At 34.1% G+C, this 15,251-nt stretch overlaps 1 protein-coding gene across 7 annotated transcripts in view; it reads right to left on the minus strand.

Moving 5' to 3' along the window:
- Positions 1 to 15,251, minus strand: part of LOC129788381 (tyrosine-protein phosphatase Lar) — a 138,745-nt gene that overhangs the window by 75,659 nt on the left and 47,835 nt on the right. For 5 of the 7 annotated variants that reach the window (XM_055824359.1, XM_055824362.1, XM_055824364.1 and 2 more), the window contains one exon: positions 11,178 to 11,461. In XM_055824359.1, the coding sequence (XP_055680334.1) occupies positions 11,178 to 11,283 (106 nt within the window). In that variant the 5' untranslated portion in view covers positions 11,284 to 11,461. Of the gene's footprint in view, positions 1 to 11,177; positions 12,379 to 13,007; positions 13,582 to 15,251 lie in introns of those variants that run through there. The other 2 variants (XM_055824360.1, XM_055824361.1) reach the window with 2 other exon arrangements.

Here is a 15,251-nt window from a genome sequence, read left to right on the forward strand (position 1 = left end):
TTGTTCTCACAGCAAACATATTTTGCTACATGTATTCCACTAAATATTTTTCCTCGCCCATTTACACATCACTATTCCACATGACCGGACCAAATGTACCCTTTTCCGACAGTCCAGCTGAATGTCCTGTGCATAGAACTACTTTTTTTTCTCTACATACCTACATATATACATACCAAAATGTATTATGTATGTGAATAACACAAAGCATTATTATTTTTCCTGACTTTTCCGTTTTCTTCTCTCTTTTTTTTTTTCTTCTTGTTCCTTAAAGGGAAGACCAGATGTGCACTGAATTCCGAATGAGATACACGACTACGGGATATCTTTACTTTTCGATTAGAAGGGACAAAAGAATGGCTAAAATGTTTCGTTTTGCTTCCTTCCCCCATATTGTACCTTTTAGTCGCCTTTAACATAAAACCACCTTCACCACCCACCTCCCCCCCCCCCTTCCGCATAGCAAGGTGGCCGTGTATTTGGTTTTGGACATACATAAACAAATAACTATTCCAATCTTGTGCGTGAATTTTAAATTAATGGAAATTCAATAAATAACTAAATCTCCATTATCATTTAATCCCTATTTAATAGAAAAGATATAGCGTCTTTGCAAATATGTCTGTGTATACATTGAATAAATTATGAGTTAGAGAGGTATTTCACTCAAGGAGAAAATTGATTTACGCCGTGTGTTGGAATTATTATTATGTTGCGATGACTCTCGCCACATATTATGCAATTCCAAAAGGGTACACATATGTGCACACAAGACCACAAATATTCATTAAGTTAACCATTTGGACTTAACTATATGTTGTTGTAAGATTGCCCAGAATGCCAAATTAATAATCATTTGATGGAGACATTACAGGAATGTATATAACTTTGGAGTTAATGGGAATTTTCAATGACCCAAATAAGACAATCCTACCAGGATGAGGTATTCGTGGTTCAGGCATATTGAATATTATAAATTTTGGTTTGAATTAACATTGTCATATATATGGAATTATCGGTTTTATTAACCAATTAGGAGAATTTCATATACCTACAAACTAACTTGAATACGTTCCTTTTTAACAAAATAATTCAAAGATTTCTAAATATCTCAATACTATAAGATAAAGGAGCGTATTCGAGCTTCTATGGGTTAGGACCTGATTCGAGGAAACAATGTTGACTTGCAATAACTTTTAATCCTTTCAGGACCGCGATCAATCTAGCAAGCTCATTGAACTAAAAATAATTTTTGTGGGTTTTTTTTGAGCTCAAATAAGACATTTTTGTTAAATAAAAATTTCAACTTTTCAATTTTCGTTTTTTCGTCCTTCCTGATCCTGCGAGTCCTTGGGGATGTTCTTTTGTGATCATAAAATAATCAAGGATTCTAAAGACATAGTCTGTACTAATTTGGACTCAATATTTAAAAAATCGAGCCTTTGGGTCAGCATATGACCCAATGTACCTCAAAGGGTGAAAGAATCAAAAGGAAATAAGATGAACGTAGAAAAAAGCCGGCAGAATGCAAAAACATCCATTGGCATTGCCTATTTTATCAATCAAAAATATTTCAAAAAATTTGCGTAAATGTTTCGTCAGTAAATGAAACATTTATCCTACAGATTCTCTGTGAGAATATTTCTAAGTCTATACGTATTTTATGACCACGTTTATGTAAATAAAATGCATTTCTATCTCGGAAAAATAATTAAATTAACTTAAATTCGAACAAATAAAATGTTTCATGTTTTGGTTTGCCGTATGATACAATCAAAGCGAAACATTTTGTAGATGTTTTGGTGGTTTCTTTTTTGATTCTTTAAAAGGTAATGCAACAGAAGGTATTCCCTCGAATAAAATCCTCACCCATGATAACCCTGAATATGCTCCTTTTTTTAACAAGATTATTCAATGACAAAAATATCAAAAGAAACAAATAAAAAATAATCAAACAATTCAATAAGGCTATCTATAGTGTAGGACTAAAAGGATTTTCCACCCATATTTCATTGCATTAGACGGGAATAGGAGCAATTCTTCATAGTAGATCCCATTGGCTTTCACGCGACTTTTCAATTTCACCCACGTTGCCGCGCAAAGAGATTAATGCACTGTTTTCATGCAAAATAATTTTAAAAGGACTCCCACGTCCTCTGTGTGTGTGAATGCGAAAGCTCCACAACACGACGTTGCTCTGGAAGAAAAGTGACTCAATCAATTTAGGAGGACGACAACTTGAGCACTTTAAAAAGACATTCATTCAGTTGTGTGAATTGTCATGGATTGTATTGAGTTGGGGAGGAATTGCAAAGTTGTTCAATTTAGACAGTGGAAGTACAATTAAATGGTATATGTTGTATAAATTGTGCTTCCACACAGAGTCTCATATAATACAAGAAGCGAGGTATTGTGGTGGTTTGAGATCTCTCTCCTTATGCCTTATAGCATTTCCCATTTAGTCGGGAGGGCAAGCAGGGTGGTACTGAGGAGCCCTATGTGCAGGGGGAGACGATGTGAAAACGACGACAAAATCGACTTGTGCCCTCTCCGTGTAATAATAATTTCATGGTTGAACAAAAAGAGAAGTTGTTAATTGCGATAATTTCAGCGTTTTCGCATATAGCCCATCGTCCCCATCCACCCACACTTATACTTAGAATATTTTTCAAGGGGGGAGAGACGACGGAGGGCTCTACAGTGGTGAATTTTAAAAGGGTCTCCGCAATGGTTCTCACCACATAAAAGTCGAATTTAAATGAGAAGTTTGTGTGTTGGTACCTCCGAAGAGGGTGCGACCATCATAGTACCATCATCATAGGGTGATGGCGGGAGGTTTCATAAAATGAAAAGATTACTTTAGAGCCTATCTCTCCATTCACCCATCTCTTTCACACTCACTTTTAGAATTTATTTTACAATCCCGCGCGATGGTAATTACGAATATTCATAAGTTAGATTGAAATATTTCATTTTTCACACCAATGAGCATTATTAATATTGATCTCGCATTGTTTAATTGAGTTTGTCATCCGTATCATATTTTAAAGAAGGGGTGGGGGGATATTTTGGTGCGAAATAGCATTTCAGGATGATGCGTGGGAGGAGGCACAAAAAAAGGAGACAGGGAGAATGTCCCAAGAAGAGTAATGATAATCATTGTCATTTCGAGGGTATTTTCGCAAAAGAAAAAGCATCCAAGGAGAGAAAAGAAGACAATTGAGTTATATAATATTAAAAAAAAATTATCAAATGGATGATAAAACGCATAAATTTGTGAATTTCTTTATAATTTTATCCTTCGTTGTGTTCCTTTTCTAAACATCAAATTTCTTTCATAGACCTATCTTTTACAGAAATTGAGATATTAAAATAAATCCACAAAAAGAATTCTTTTGAATTGAGACTCAAGTAGTATCTAATTCAGACTCAAATGACTAATTGCAACGCCAAAAAAAAAATCTTAAGTGTTCACTCTGTTTTCACCGAAATTGAACGAGAAAACTCCAAAAAATTCGTTTTTTTTTTAATATCTGAAATTGAATGAGATCTTTAAAATAATTTCATTAGATAAGAGCAAAAGTTGTTAAATGAAAAATACATGAAATATTTCATTTATAACCAAGCCCCCAATGTTCGTTAAGGGGTTAATGAGAAAGTAAAGCAAAAATAGGGGTTGTTTTTTTTTTGAGAGAGATAGAAAATGTAATATCTGACTTTTACGCTGCTCATGGAAATATTTTTTCAATTAAATACAATGCGAATATGGGTTGGAAATATTGCGTGTGTTGAGTTATTATGCTTCTCTCAGAATATTAAATTACACATAAAATAAAAAGAAATGACTTTAAATGGTGTCTATGAGTGACTCAATGAGGGAGGAGGGAGTAAGTTATTATTTCAGCAATACGGCATAAGAGTGCGAGGGGTGGGATACTTAAAATAAAAGAGTCGATGCGTGCTGAACGGAATTCTAAACAACGCTGCTCTTTTGCATTTTCACCAGCCAAAGCTATAAAAGTCAAACTATCAACTCTTTCCTTTCGTCTTTCTTTTTTTTTCTTACCCCATTGCCTCACAACTCCCATTTTCAGCCAACCCCACCCTGCTTCCTAAAGCGATTCTATCTCTCAATGAGAATATTCTCGGGTTGGGCTCCCCATAAGTATGGTATGGTGTATATAGTTGTGTGAAAAGCACCATAGAGTAGAGAAATTTCCTCATTTTAACTTCATGCGAAACTTTCCCATATTTTCTTAATTAAGTTGAAAATATAAAATCATGTGTAGAATTATTTAGTGCGGTTTTGAGCTTTTTGAGTGTGAAAACATCTTGTGCTGTGGTATGTATTGTACATAGTACTTTAATAAAGTCCTCCCATATTTTTTTTCCTCTACTTCCTCATGTCCCTTCGTCTTTTTTCCAGCATATACCTCTATATAAAATGTTGATGGCAATTAGATGTAAAGATTTGTATTTTCTGCCACATCACCACAAATCCAGATTTTATGAGGGAAAATCTGACAAATTAAACGTTTAGTGTGGCGCACTGAAAAATCGTCAAACATTAAAATCCAGGCACAATTCGTTCCTTAAGTAGAAAAATTTTTCTAAGGGGTTTCCACACGCAAAGAAAACTGTTGATTTTATTTCTTTTTTTCCCCCCTCTTTAGGTAGGTACTTTAGGAATGAAAATACTCGTCTGCATAATTAAAGGGTTTGAAAACTTCAATTGCATTGAATTCTAAAAGTTAATTGCATGTTTCACAAAATAAATGCAACTTTCTTCTTCTTTTCTTTTGATGAGCTTTCCTTTTCTTTAATTCACTCTAAACCATTATAGGTAGTTTTACATCATTGCCATTCAACTGCGACGTTATACTTTATTTAAAAATTGTTGTATGAATTATCTTAAAATCTCTATAGGGTAGATTATTGCAAGTTAAGAAGATTAATTCTTTAATAATAAAAAAATCTTTATATAAACATTTAATTGAAGGCAGTTATTGTTAACAAAATATAATCCGTGGTATTAACCCCTGTGAGATCTCAATGCGAAATCTCTGTTCGGGTCAACGAGAAACCCCTCAATTTTCTCAATAAAATACTGTGTGAGACTGTGGGCCATGTGGGAGGGGAGATTGGTTAGAACGAGTGGGTGGGTAAATGTGGAATAAGGCAAAAGCGAAAAGTATGGCATAGAGGGCGGCAAGCGGGAGTGCTTTAACGGCAAAATTCAACGTACCAAGAAGTCGAATGCTTATTATTGTAAAGTAGATTGTACATGAATTCCTGTGAAAAATATACAACTAGTTGGTCACGCTATTTCCATCCTTATTTTAACTGCGCGACCCCTCTTACTCTCTTTCTATATTACCGCCCAATCTCATTGAGTGTGTGTTACTAATAAAATAAGGAAAAAGCAAAGCACTATATGTATGTACAAACATATGTACATATATAGTCGTCGGATGGGGTTGCCTTTGGAGTCTCGAAAAGCATTTTACGTTATATTTGCGTGATACTTTTACTCTATAGGGAGGGATATAACATTGTGCATGTATCGAGAGGGATTTATTCCTATAAAAAGGAGAATCTCACTCAAGTGGTATAAATTTTCCTTGCTAGCATTCCTATTTTTTTCTTGTTTTGTTTTCTATTACAGCCACGCGTAAACATTGAGTTTTAGTGCCATTTTTTCCCACCATCCACCATCATGTTGAGCACCCACCATTCACCATTAATATCGTTAAATATTTAGTGAAATATTTTTGAAAATTGTTCAATAAAATTTTTATTGTGCATCAATGAAATTTTCTGGTGGATGCTTTTTAATTGATTCATCTTTAATACCCCCCAATATTCCTTTCATTTCGTGTAAATTAAATACTTATTTTTATGTGTCAGGGGATTCCCTCTGTCTCTCTATCGCCAACAAAAATGATACTGCTTTCACCATTGAAGCCACAATGATGACACAATGGAAATTTTTTTTAATTCATTTTTTTTTAACAAAAAGTGATATGTGAATATTTTATGTTTAATTAAAAATATAAAATTAATAGAATTTTCATTTAAATGCTGATGAATCAGGAATAGGGTGAGAGTTCAGCTGAATATTTCCAACCCCAAATTGTCACATTTTATTCATTCACTATATGTGATATAAAAAAAAAACATGAAAGTCTCTACATACATACATATATTTCTTACGAAGAAAACCCCCTACTTGTATTTCTTCATGCATTTCAAGAACATGTTTCAGTGTGCATAGCGGCAATAGGTGGGTATTACATAGAATTGTATTATATGCTGTAACATGAAACATTTCTCATACGAGAGCTGTGTCTTTCCACTTCTTCATACAACCATTTCCCCCCGCTCGTCCCCATCAATTCCTCCAAAAAAAAAAAAAGAAGTTGAGAGATGGGTGAAGAGAAAATGTTGGGTGTGTGTGTGTGTGGAGAAAAGTGGTGAGAATGAATTGTGAATAGGGAATCACATTCATGTTTCGTGAATGAGGAGAGACACTTTTCCCAAGGATAGTTGTGTATTCGCAATTTTTATTTACACTCACTTATAATTCACGCGATGTGAAGTTTGGATGAAAATTCTCCACACCACAGAGATGTTGAAGAAGTCACCATCAGGAAATTTGCAAATGATTTCTTGTGGCCGTAAGAGAAGGAGAGAAGTTTACAAGAGAAAACTTCACCAGGGTGGATTAAATTAATTACAACACCGTGTTCCATACAAATAAAATAGCTTGGAGGGATTCTTGATGAAAGAAATATTTTTTTTTCTTTTTACTTTGTCACTGCAGTTAAATCTCTTTTAGAATGTTCTTCTTTTGCTTAGATATATGTACATATGTACCACAAAAAATATTTTTTTCTTTACAAAAATTTAACAAAAAACGATAATTTTTCAATTAAATTAACTCTTGTCTATTTACATGAATCCCAATTAGTTTGAAAAGAGGAAAATTTCCTATATTTGTGCTTACATTTGTACCGTTACCCCAACTATACCCCGAATTACTCCCACGCTATGTACCCTCACATGTTGGTATCTATTGAAAAGATCAGTTTTTGGAGCACCACCAGTCGAAATGAAAATGAAAATTCCACTACAATTCCCCCCGCCATGAGGCAGAGAAGAATTCACCCACAGAAATACAATTCACTTAATGACTTTCTGTGGTCTTATCCTCTTTTTTTCTGCCCAACCCTCTCTCTCTCTCTCTCTCTCTCCCGTTTCGACACGATATATATGTATCCCGGAAAAGGATGAGAAAAAAAAGCACCAAAACAAAAATACATTTTAAGCATGGTGTGTGCCTAATTTTAATTAAATACTTCTAACAAACTATTTACATTACAATCCATGAGATAATTATAAAATCCTTAGTGTGGTGGTAAAAACCCTTTCAGGAAGCACTCGGGACTCTCTACGGGGTGAGGGGGATGGGGGGAAATGTGCACGCAAAATACAAAATAGTGCTTTTCAAGGAGGAAGTTGCCCAGTATATCCCATCTCTAAGAAGAAATTTAATTACGTTTAAAATGCTCTTCGGAAGCTGCAGAGGCGGGGTGGGGATAAAAATCTACTGTCTTCAAATAGTTTTATATACACATCTTCAAATTATTTTCCACTTAATACAATAATTAGGAAAGTTCCTGTGGTGGGGCGGGCGGAAACTTTTGAAATTCGACTTGGATACGTGAACGGGATGTGAAACAATTTTGATTTTGTCTCAAATATTGTGGGAGTTAGGTATTGCTGTGCTTACTGTATGTATAGGATATATGTATGTATATAGGACTAACCGATACTTTAAAATATATAAAATTTTAAGGATTATTATTATTTTTTCCTTCTTCCTGGGTATCCCTTCAATCATCCCTGTGCTATATACAACCCCTCCCTTACAGTCATAGCGCCAAACCATGAGAATGTTCTTCTTAATTACTCTTCCTTGGAGCATTCATGATGGAAACTTGAGGAACAAGCAAACTATATATAATATGAGTAAGTATATATATAGGAAAAAGCGAGTCCTCTCTTTGTTAAATCATCTCATGCCAATTAGAAGTTTAATCGTATTCAAAACTTTATCAACTAATCTCTATATCTCCACACGTTCTTCCCACTCACATTATACCCCAATGGAATAGATATATATCTAACGTACTAACATTTCGGAGGGGTGTGGGTAGGGTATGGTGCGCTTTTGTGGGCTTCTTGTGTGTGAGATTTGTGGGTGCAAGTTGGAAAATTTGTTCATTATATTGACTCTATAATTTTACTCTACCACATACACAACACCACATGTCATATATATAGAACAAAATAGAAAGCTCGTGATTTAGGCTTTGTTTTGGTTGTTTTTTTTTTCTTTCTCTCCATGACACGTAAAACGCATATGTATGTATATTTTCATATAACAAAACTGTTATAAATACAGCAACATTTTGTATGAAATTATATTGAAAATTCTACCATGAGCTTTTTCCCAAATATACCCCCGAAAATCATTTCAAAATACTACGTATAATGTATGTTTCAATATGAATTTTCCAACCGCAAATTTCGTGAATTTTCATCGTTATTTTTGAAAATAGAAAGTGGAAAAGAGATGGTAAAATTAGTTTGTGTACAATGATTCTTTCGTGATTGGATCAAATTGCGTTATGTACATTATTTCATGCGAAACTAATAAAATGTGCAATTAATTTCAAACAATGTTCACGGACGTTGCATGGCAAATAAATTATCTGCTAAATTCATTAAATGGAGTAAAGTGCAAGCAAAAAAATCAATATTGAGATCCTTTTGTAAATAGAATTTTGTTTTCAATTTTAGCTATATATCGTGAGAGCTTTTTGCATTAGTTTTGAACTCTAGGTAATATATGGAAATTAAAATTAAATTTAGGGACTTTTCTTTTAGGAATTTTGATATTTTAGACAATCCTTCCGGTAGCGTCGACAGGAAAGCTAAATATCAGTTCAAAGGAAAAATTAAGCTTTTCCGGAGCTTTCGACCTTCTCTATGCCTACCTCAGTGATCAGTGATCTTCTACTCCTTTCAAAATTCATTGAATATTTTAATCCTTAATAGAGATATTCTAAACGGTTTAATTCAACAAAGTTCTTCCACATATCTGATTCTATTTATATTTTTCTACCGTCTAAATAATTGATTTTTCTACACCAAATTACCCACAATCCCTTCTATCTGGAAAAATAAATCCCCAAACGTGAATTCCTTATAATTTTTTCTTCTTCTTGTACCCAAATTACATTTTTTTCAGACGATAATATTCCCTCCATCAATCCCATATGAAAAACCACCCGTCAGCATTTTTGTATATACCTACATAAAAGTATATAACAAACCCCTCCGTCAAAATGAAAGCTCAAAATGAAAGCTCTTCAATATAATTCAATTAGATGAACACATTATAGTCGATCGTTATTAAATATGTAAACCTCCATTCTAAATGTCATCTAATATAAATTAATGCTATTAACCCACTATAAATTAAGTGGTTCACTTGAGTTTGACAGCAGTAATCATTTAATTAATTTATATTTACTAAAATTCCATAACAACCACACATACAAAAAAAGTGAGATTATTGCCTCACATTCGTGTGGCTTTTTTGCACAATTCTCTCACTCCATTAATACCCCCTCTGTATGTGTATATATGTATATTTAGTATGTGGTGAGGATAAAAGCTACCACCCTCCGACCACCTCTCGCAATTATATTGCTTTGTGTATTATTGAATAAAAAAAACTGCGGGATAAAACTGCGGAAATATACAGCCCAATAATAATTTTGAGGAGAGCTTTTTACCAAAAAAAAAAAAACTGTCGGCTTATCATTCGTTTAATGGAGAACTTTCCATTTAACATCAAAAAGCCATCCCTCTCCCGCTGCTCCTACTTTTTGGGGTTACCCCCAAAATGTAAATGCTTTTTGAATGTAAATCATCTTTTTACCCACTTTATGCTTGCATTCATTGGGAAAGCTTCATCGCGCCGGTGACCGGTGCGATAAAAGAGGAAGTTTAAAATTTAATTAAATTAAATTTGCTGTGTGCAACCCCGGAAAACGTAGGGGGGTTGTCCACATATTTTGTTCTCTCATCACACGGGGGGTACCCCGAATGGATTTTAATACTTTCATTTACCCCATTTTACATCGCTCTTGTGTGTCCACTACAATACAACACTAAACACCCCATCAGTGTTCGTATTATTTGATGTGTTTAAATACAAAAAAAAAGACGATTTAATTGGGTCTCGCACAACCCTCATTGACGTTCAGTTCAAATTCAAACCAAAAAGGGGCTTTTTTCTCAACTGTTGCTGGATTATAATTATTACAGCAAGCAATATTTTTCATAACAATTAATTATTTTTTAATTTACAAGAAAGAATATTTCACATTTTTCTCTGGGAGATATTAATTATTCAAGAATTTATTTACTAAAATATTCCTGGCAAATTTAGCATAATTGTGTATGTTTTTCCTGATTCAGAGAACTTTCTAATAATTAGTTTTTAACGAAATATTTCAAAAATTAAAAGAAGTTCTTTTTTTTAACTTTTTGTGTAAAAGCTGTAAAAGCTAATAAGTCTGTGTAAATGAAAATGAATTTATCCTTCTTTTTTCCCATAAATTGAGTTACAAAACTTTGACTAAAACGAGTAAATGTTAGAGTTATATATTATGGGAATCCAGGGGGTTTGCTTTCAATCATCACTCAAACAAATTGACGCACGTTGATGTCCAGCAGTTTCATTAGGAACGTCACAGAGAAATGTGGTCAATTTGTTGAATATTCTTTTTCCAATAAAATAATTCGGTGCGGGCACCATAAATAAGTAAGAAAATCAATTTTGTGGAAATGTGCCAGTACTCTGCCTGCTATGTACAACAATATTCAGCCCTATGTTGGTTTGGAGTGGGAGAGGGTGAGGGTGTGGAAATCCCCCGCATTTTGAGGGCTGTGCGGAGTCCAAAATTGATAGTCTCGCAGGCAGCACCATCAACAATGAGTGAGTTCATTGGCACTTCGGGGGCTGCTCACAAATTGTGGATAATGAAGTAAATAAAGCTCCTGATGTGGGGCGGGAAAGGTAATTAAATTTTTCTACTCACGAGATCCATAGATTGGCTGTGTCCATATCAAGAGGATAGAGAAGAAAAGTGCAAGCATGGAAAATTTCGATGTCGTCGCTTGGGTGTCAAGTAGAAGATTCCTCATCCTAATCCAGCTCGTTAGCACCCTCGTTTTGACCTCTTGTTCTCTGCTTTTTTTTCCTTTTTTTTCTTTTAGTGCGCTATGGTGAGATGCTAAAAAGCAAAATGGACCCACACACACAGGAACAATGTTGAGGATTTTCTCCGCACCACGTCTACCTGCTGGAAATCCTCCTATGTGCCTAAACAATCAAATTTATATGGATTTTTCTGTGATTGCTGCTCAAAAGCGCACAATAGAGAGATTACATCGTGAAATGTGCTCCAGATAATAATTAATGGAATCATCATTAAATTTAGAGAATTATTCCCTTATTTTTCCACGCTATATACTTCCTTTTTTTTTGTTAATGCTAAACATATATGAATAGGGTTGATTTTTTCTTTGTTATTTTCGTTGGGAAAAAGGAAGAAGATATGATTGGAAGGTTCAGGTAATTCGTTTTTTTTGTTCAATTTTTTTAATTTCTTTTTTTTTTAAACCACGTAATGAGTTGTTTTTTTTATTCTAGAAGTTCGTTCGTTCGTTTTTTTTTGCTTCTTAAATTTCAGCTGAATTGAAAGCGAAATAGAAACTCCGCCATAGGGAGTTTAAATTTAATGAGATATCATAGCTTTCAGACACTTTTCACATTTTCCTCCCCACACATCACTTTGCATTTTGTGTGTGTGTGAGTTTCTGTATTTCAAAAATTTTCAGCTGCGTCTGCACCACATCACACGTCACACATTTTCCGCATTCCTTCCTTTGGGGGAGGGCACATATAGTAGGTATATAACATCAAACGGATCCAATTTCAAATGCATTAACTATCAGGGTTCATTATCGGTTGTATAACCTCCTCCACAAATGTAACAATCACGACACAATTGCATTAATATATACAGTGCTACGGCGGTGGAGGCAAAATTCAAAAATTTAATTAACACAGTCTGGTTTATTTAATGCACAGCTATGTGAATTTAGTCTCCCACACAGCACCGTGTTGACTTTTTAGTCTTTCTCTGATTTGGATGTTCTTATTTTTTTCTCTCTAAGGGGTGGGTTTTTTTTTGTCTATTTACTACGTACACTCATTTTCACCACATTTATCCACATCTGGAATATTTATTAAATAAAGAGAGAAAAGTTAATAAAGCTCTCTGTCGAAAGCTTTTCAATGGATACCACCAGTTTTTCTCAATTTTCTTTTCATCTTTTAATATTGAGGAAATTTTCTTCTAAATTGATTTTAAAACTGTAAAAAAAATTCTTTAAAATATCTTCTAAAACACTTTTAAAACTGAGAAAATAATTTAATTTTCGAAAAAGAATTTTTAAACTAATAAAAAAAATTAATTCACAATAAAGACTAACATGTTTTCTTCCTAAATTTATATATTCAGAATACGAAGGATAATTACATATATTTAAGCAAAAGTAGTTAAAAATAACAAGAGTCATAACCAGCAACTTTATATTCCCAACTACGTATTGTGCCGCATAACCAATGGCATTTTCTGTAGGTACTTATCTAAAGCATATTTTTATTTTATTTTAATATTCACTTCTTCATTACTTTTTTTTCACTCTCTTCCTTTTTTGATTCAATTTTAATTTACATTTCCTTTTTCACGTAATAATTTAAATGAGGCAAAAATTCTGAGAAATTTTTTCTTCTAAAAAAAAAAGGCGGTAGGTATCTCATAGAAAAGCCATACAGAAAAAAATGATAATGCTTTGCATACGAAATAAAGAGTGTTGTGGATTTGCGTACTGATTTCATTAAGGTCTCTTCACAGCACATATATATGCATCTCAAAATGCATTTCCCGCACATAAAGAGAGATGTAAGGTTTTTAAGAAAACTTTGAATTTAGAACTACCACTGCGCACACAATGAAATAAAACCATTCCTATAATATTTATCTTTCTCTACATCTCTCTGGTTTCCTTCTAATGGAGAAAATCTTTCTTTGCAAATCTCAGTGTAGATTACATTTGAAACACATGCACTGCTTTTTTTTATTTTCTCTTTTAACTAGGAAGTCTTTTGCACAAGTATAAGGATCCCCTTTATTCTCATTCACATGAAATTGGTGTAGTTTCGTGGTAAATAAGACGGCACAGAAGCATATTTCAGCCGTTCATCCACTGCATTAGTCTTGCACTTCTCTCTCTCTCAATGTGTCCTATATACTTATATAGCTCCTTTTTCACCTACATACCCCATACACTTTCTATACATTCGCACGCTATACATCCTCACAGGATCCACGGACAATTGACTACATCTTTCCCCGACGACTTATCACTGGAGTACTATCAGGAGTATGCTGAGGCACTCTATAAAAGCCTTCTCTAACAAATTCACTTCTTTCCGACACAAGTCGATGGGAATCGACACCATCCGACATTTTCCAAGGAAATTTTTCTACCCCTCAAGGGGAAATTCAATTTTATCCCATTTTTACCCCTAAGGTTTGAATATTTTTTTCAATTTTCCCTCAATTTATATTCCAAATTAGGGAAACTTTCAAAAAAATCATTTTCTCTCAAAATTCCTAATTAGAAACTTTGGTTTTTGAAAAGTAAACACACCACCCCTATTTTGGTCACACCTGCGCACTAACTAATCAACCCCTTAGTACTCCTTCTGAACGTTATCATTCCCCACATTTTGGAGACTTTACCACCCCGCAAATACTCCTTCCGACCAACATCCTCCACACTAGACCATCATTTTTGGCTTCTGGCGCTATATGAAGTTATGCTGAGGACCAGGACGAATCAGTTTTTTCCCGAACATCCATCACAAAACTATATGTTAGCGTTCTCGGAAATGTTTTCTCGAAAAATTCTTTCGTAAAATCGTTTGTGTATCCTCCACACCCTTTCCCTTTTTGGGGGTTGAGTGGAGGGTTTGTTTGCAAAATAGCACAGAGCTACCCACACAAATCTCTAAAGTGTTTTTTACCCTCTTGTTGCTACATATATAATTGCGTACATTTTGTATTTGAGACTCCAACAAAACTCGGACAAAAAAAGTGCTTTTGAGATTCATCGCAATGTCGCATTGGATAAACACATTGTAAGTTTCCTGTGTCCATTTTAACATTAACCTTACTCAATAATTAAAGCAATTCACCATAGTGCGGAAGCTTGGGCATTTTTTTTTGTTGTTGTTGTAGTTAAAACATTTTTGTAGAAGGGAACTTCCTTAAGAAAAAGGAAAGCAACTCATTCACAGAGGTTAATTGCAGGAATTTCTCAAGAGATAGAGTGAGGAAAAAAAATTCAAGATGAAATGTTAGTTAAACATGCAATTGCAATCATGAAAAGCTACAATGCAGACCATCCCCTCACACTTCTTTTCCTTTTTGCAATGGGAAAAGCATTGTGTGGGGGTGTGGGCACACAAAAAGGCAAAAATCTCCTCAAGAAGTCTCTCTCCATCAGACAAATGGATGTGATTTAGGAGTCCGGTGTTTTTCTTTTTTCACTCTTCCATGTCCAAAAAAAAAAGAAGAAGAAACCCCATGCAATTTTCCCATAACACAAAGCTGTGTGTGTGTGGTGGAGAAAAAGTGGCATGAATACGGATAGGGATAATGGTGGAAAAACAGCCCCAAGTTGAGGCGAAAAAATATCAATGAGTAAAATTCTATATCCGTTTTAGGGAGGTTTTTTTACGGGAGGGTTGTGCCGAAAATTCCAACAATATGCTATTTATTTTTGGTAAAGTACTTTTTGTCTTCTTTTTTTTCGCACTAACCTTTCGTGGAATTGAACAAGTGCTTTTAGGTTAAGCTAATGAAATCCCAGATAAGCTTAACAGAGCTTTACGCTGAAATTCTTGCAAGATGATGGCTATTTTTTTGACCTTTTTGCAATTTGAGTCATATTTTTAAAAATGTATTTTTAGGCGGAATTTTAATGTTTTATTAATTTTTTTTTTATTTTAACTAGATATTCTGGACAATTTGAGTTCC

Source organism: Lutzomyia longipalpis, chromosome 2 (assembly GCF_024334085.1).
Source record: "Lutzomyia longipalpis isolate SR_M1_2022 chromosome 2, ASM2433408v1".
Taxonomy (NCBI): domain Eukaryota; kingdom Metazoa; phylum Arthropoda; class Insecta; order Diptera; family Psychodidae; genus Lutzomyia; species Lutzomyia longipalpis.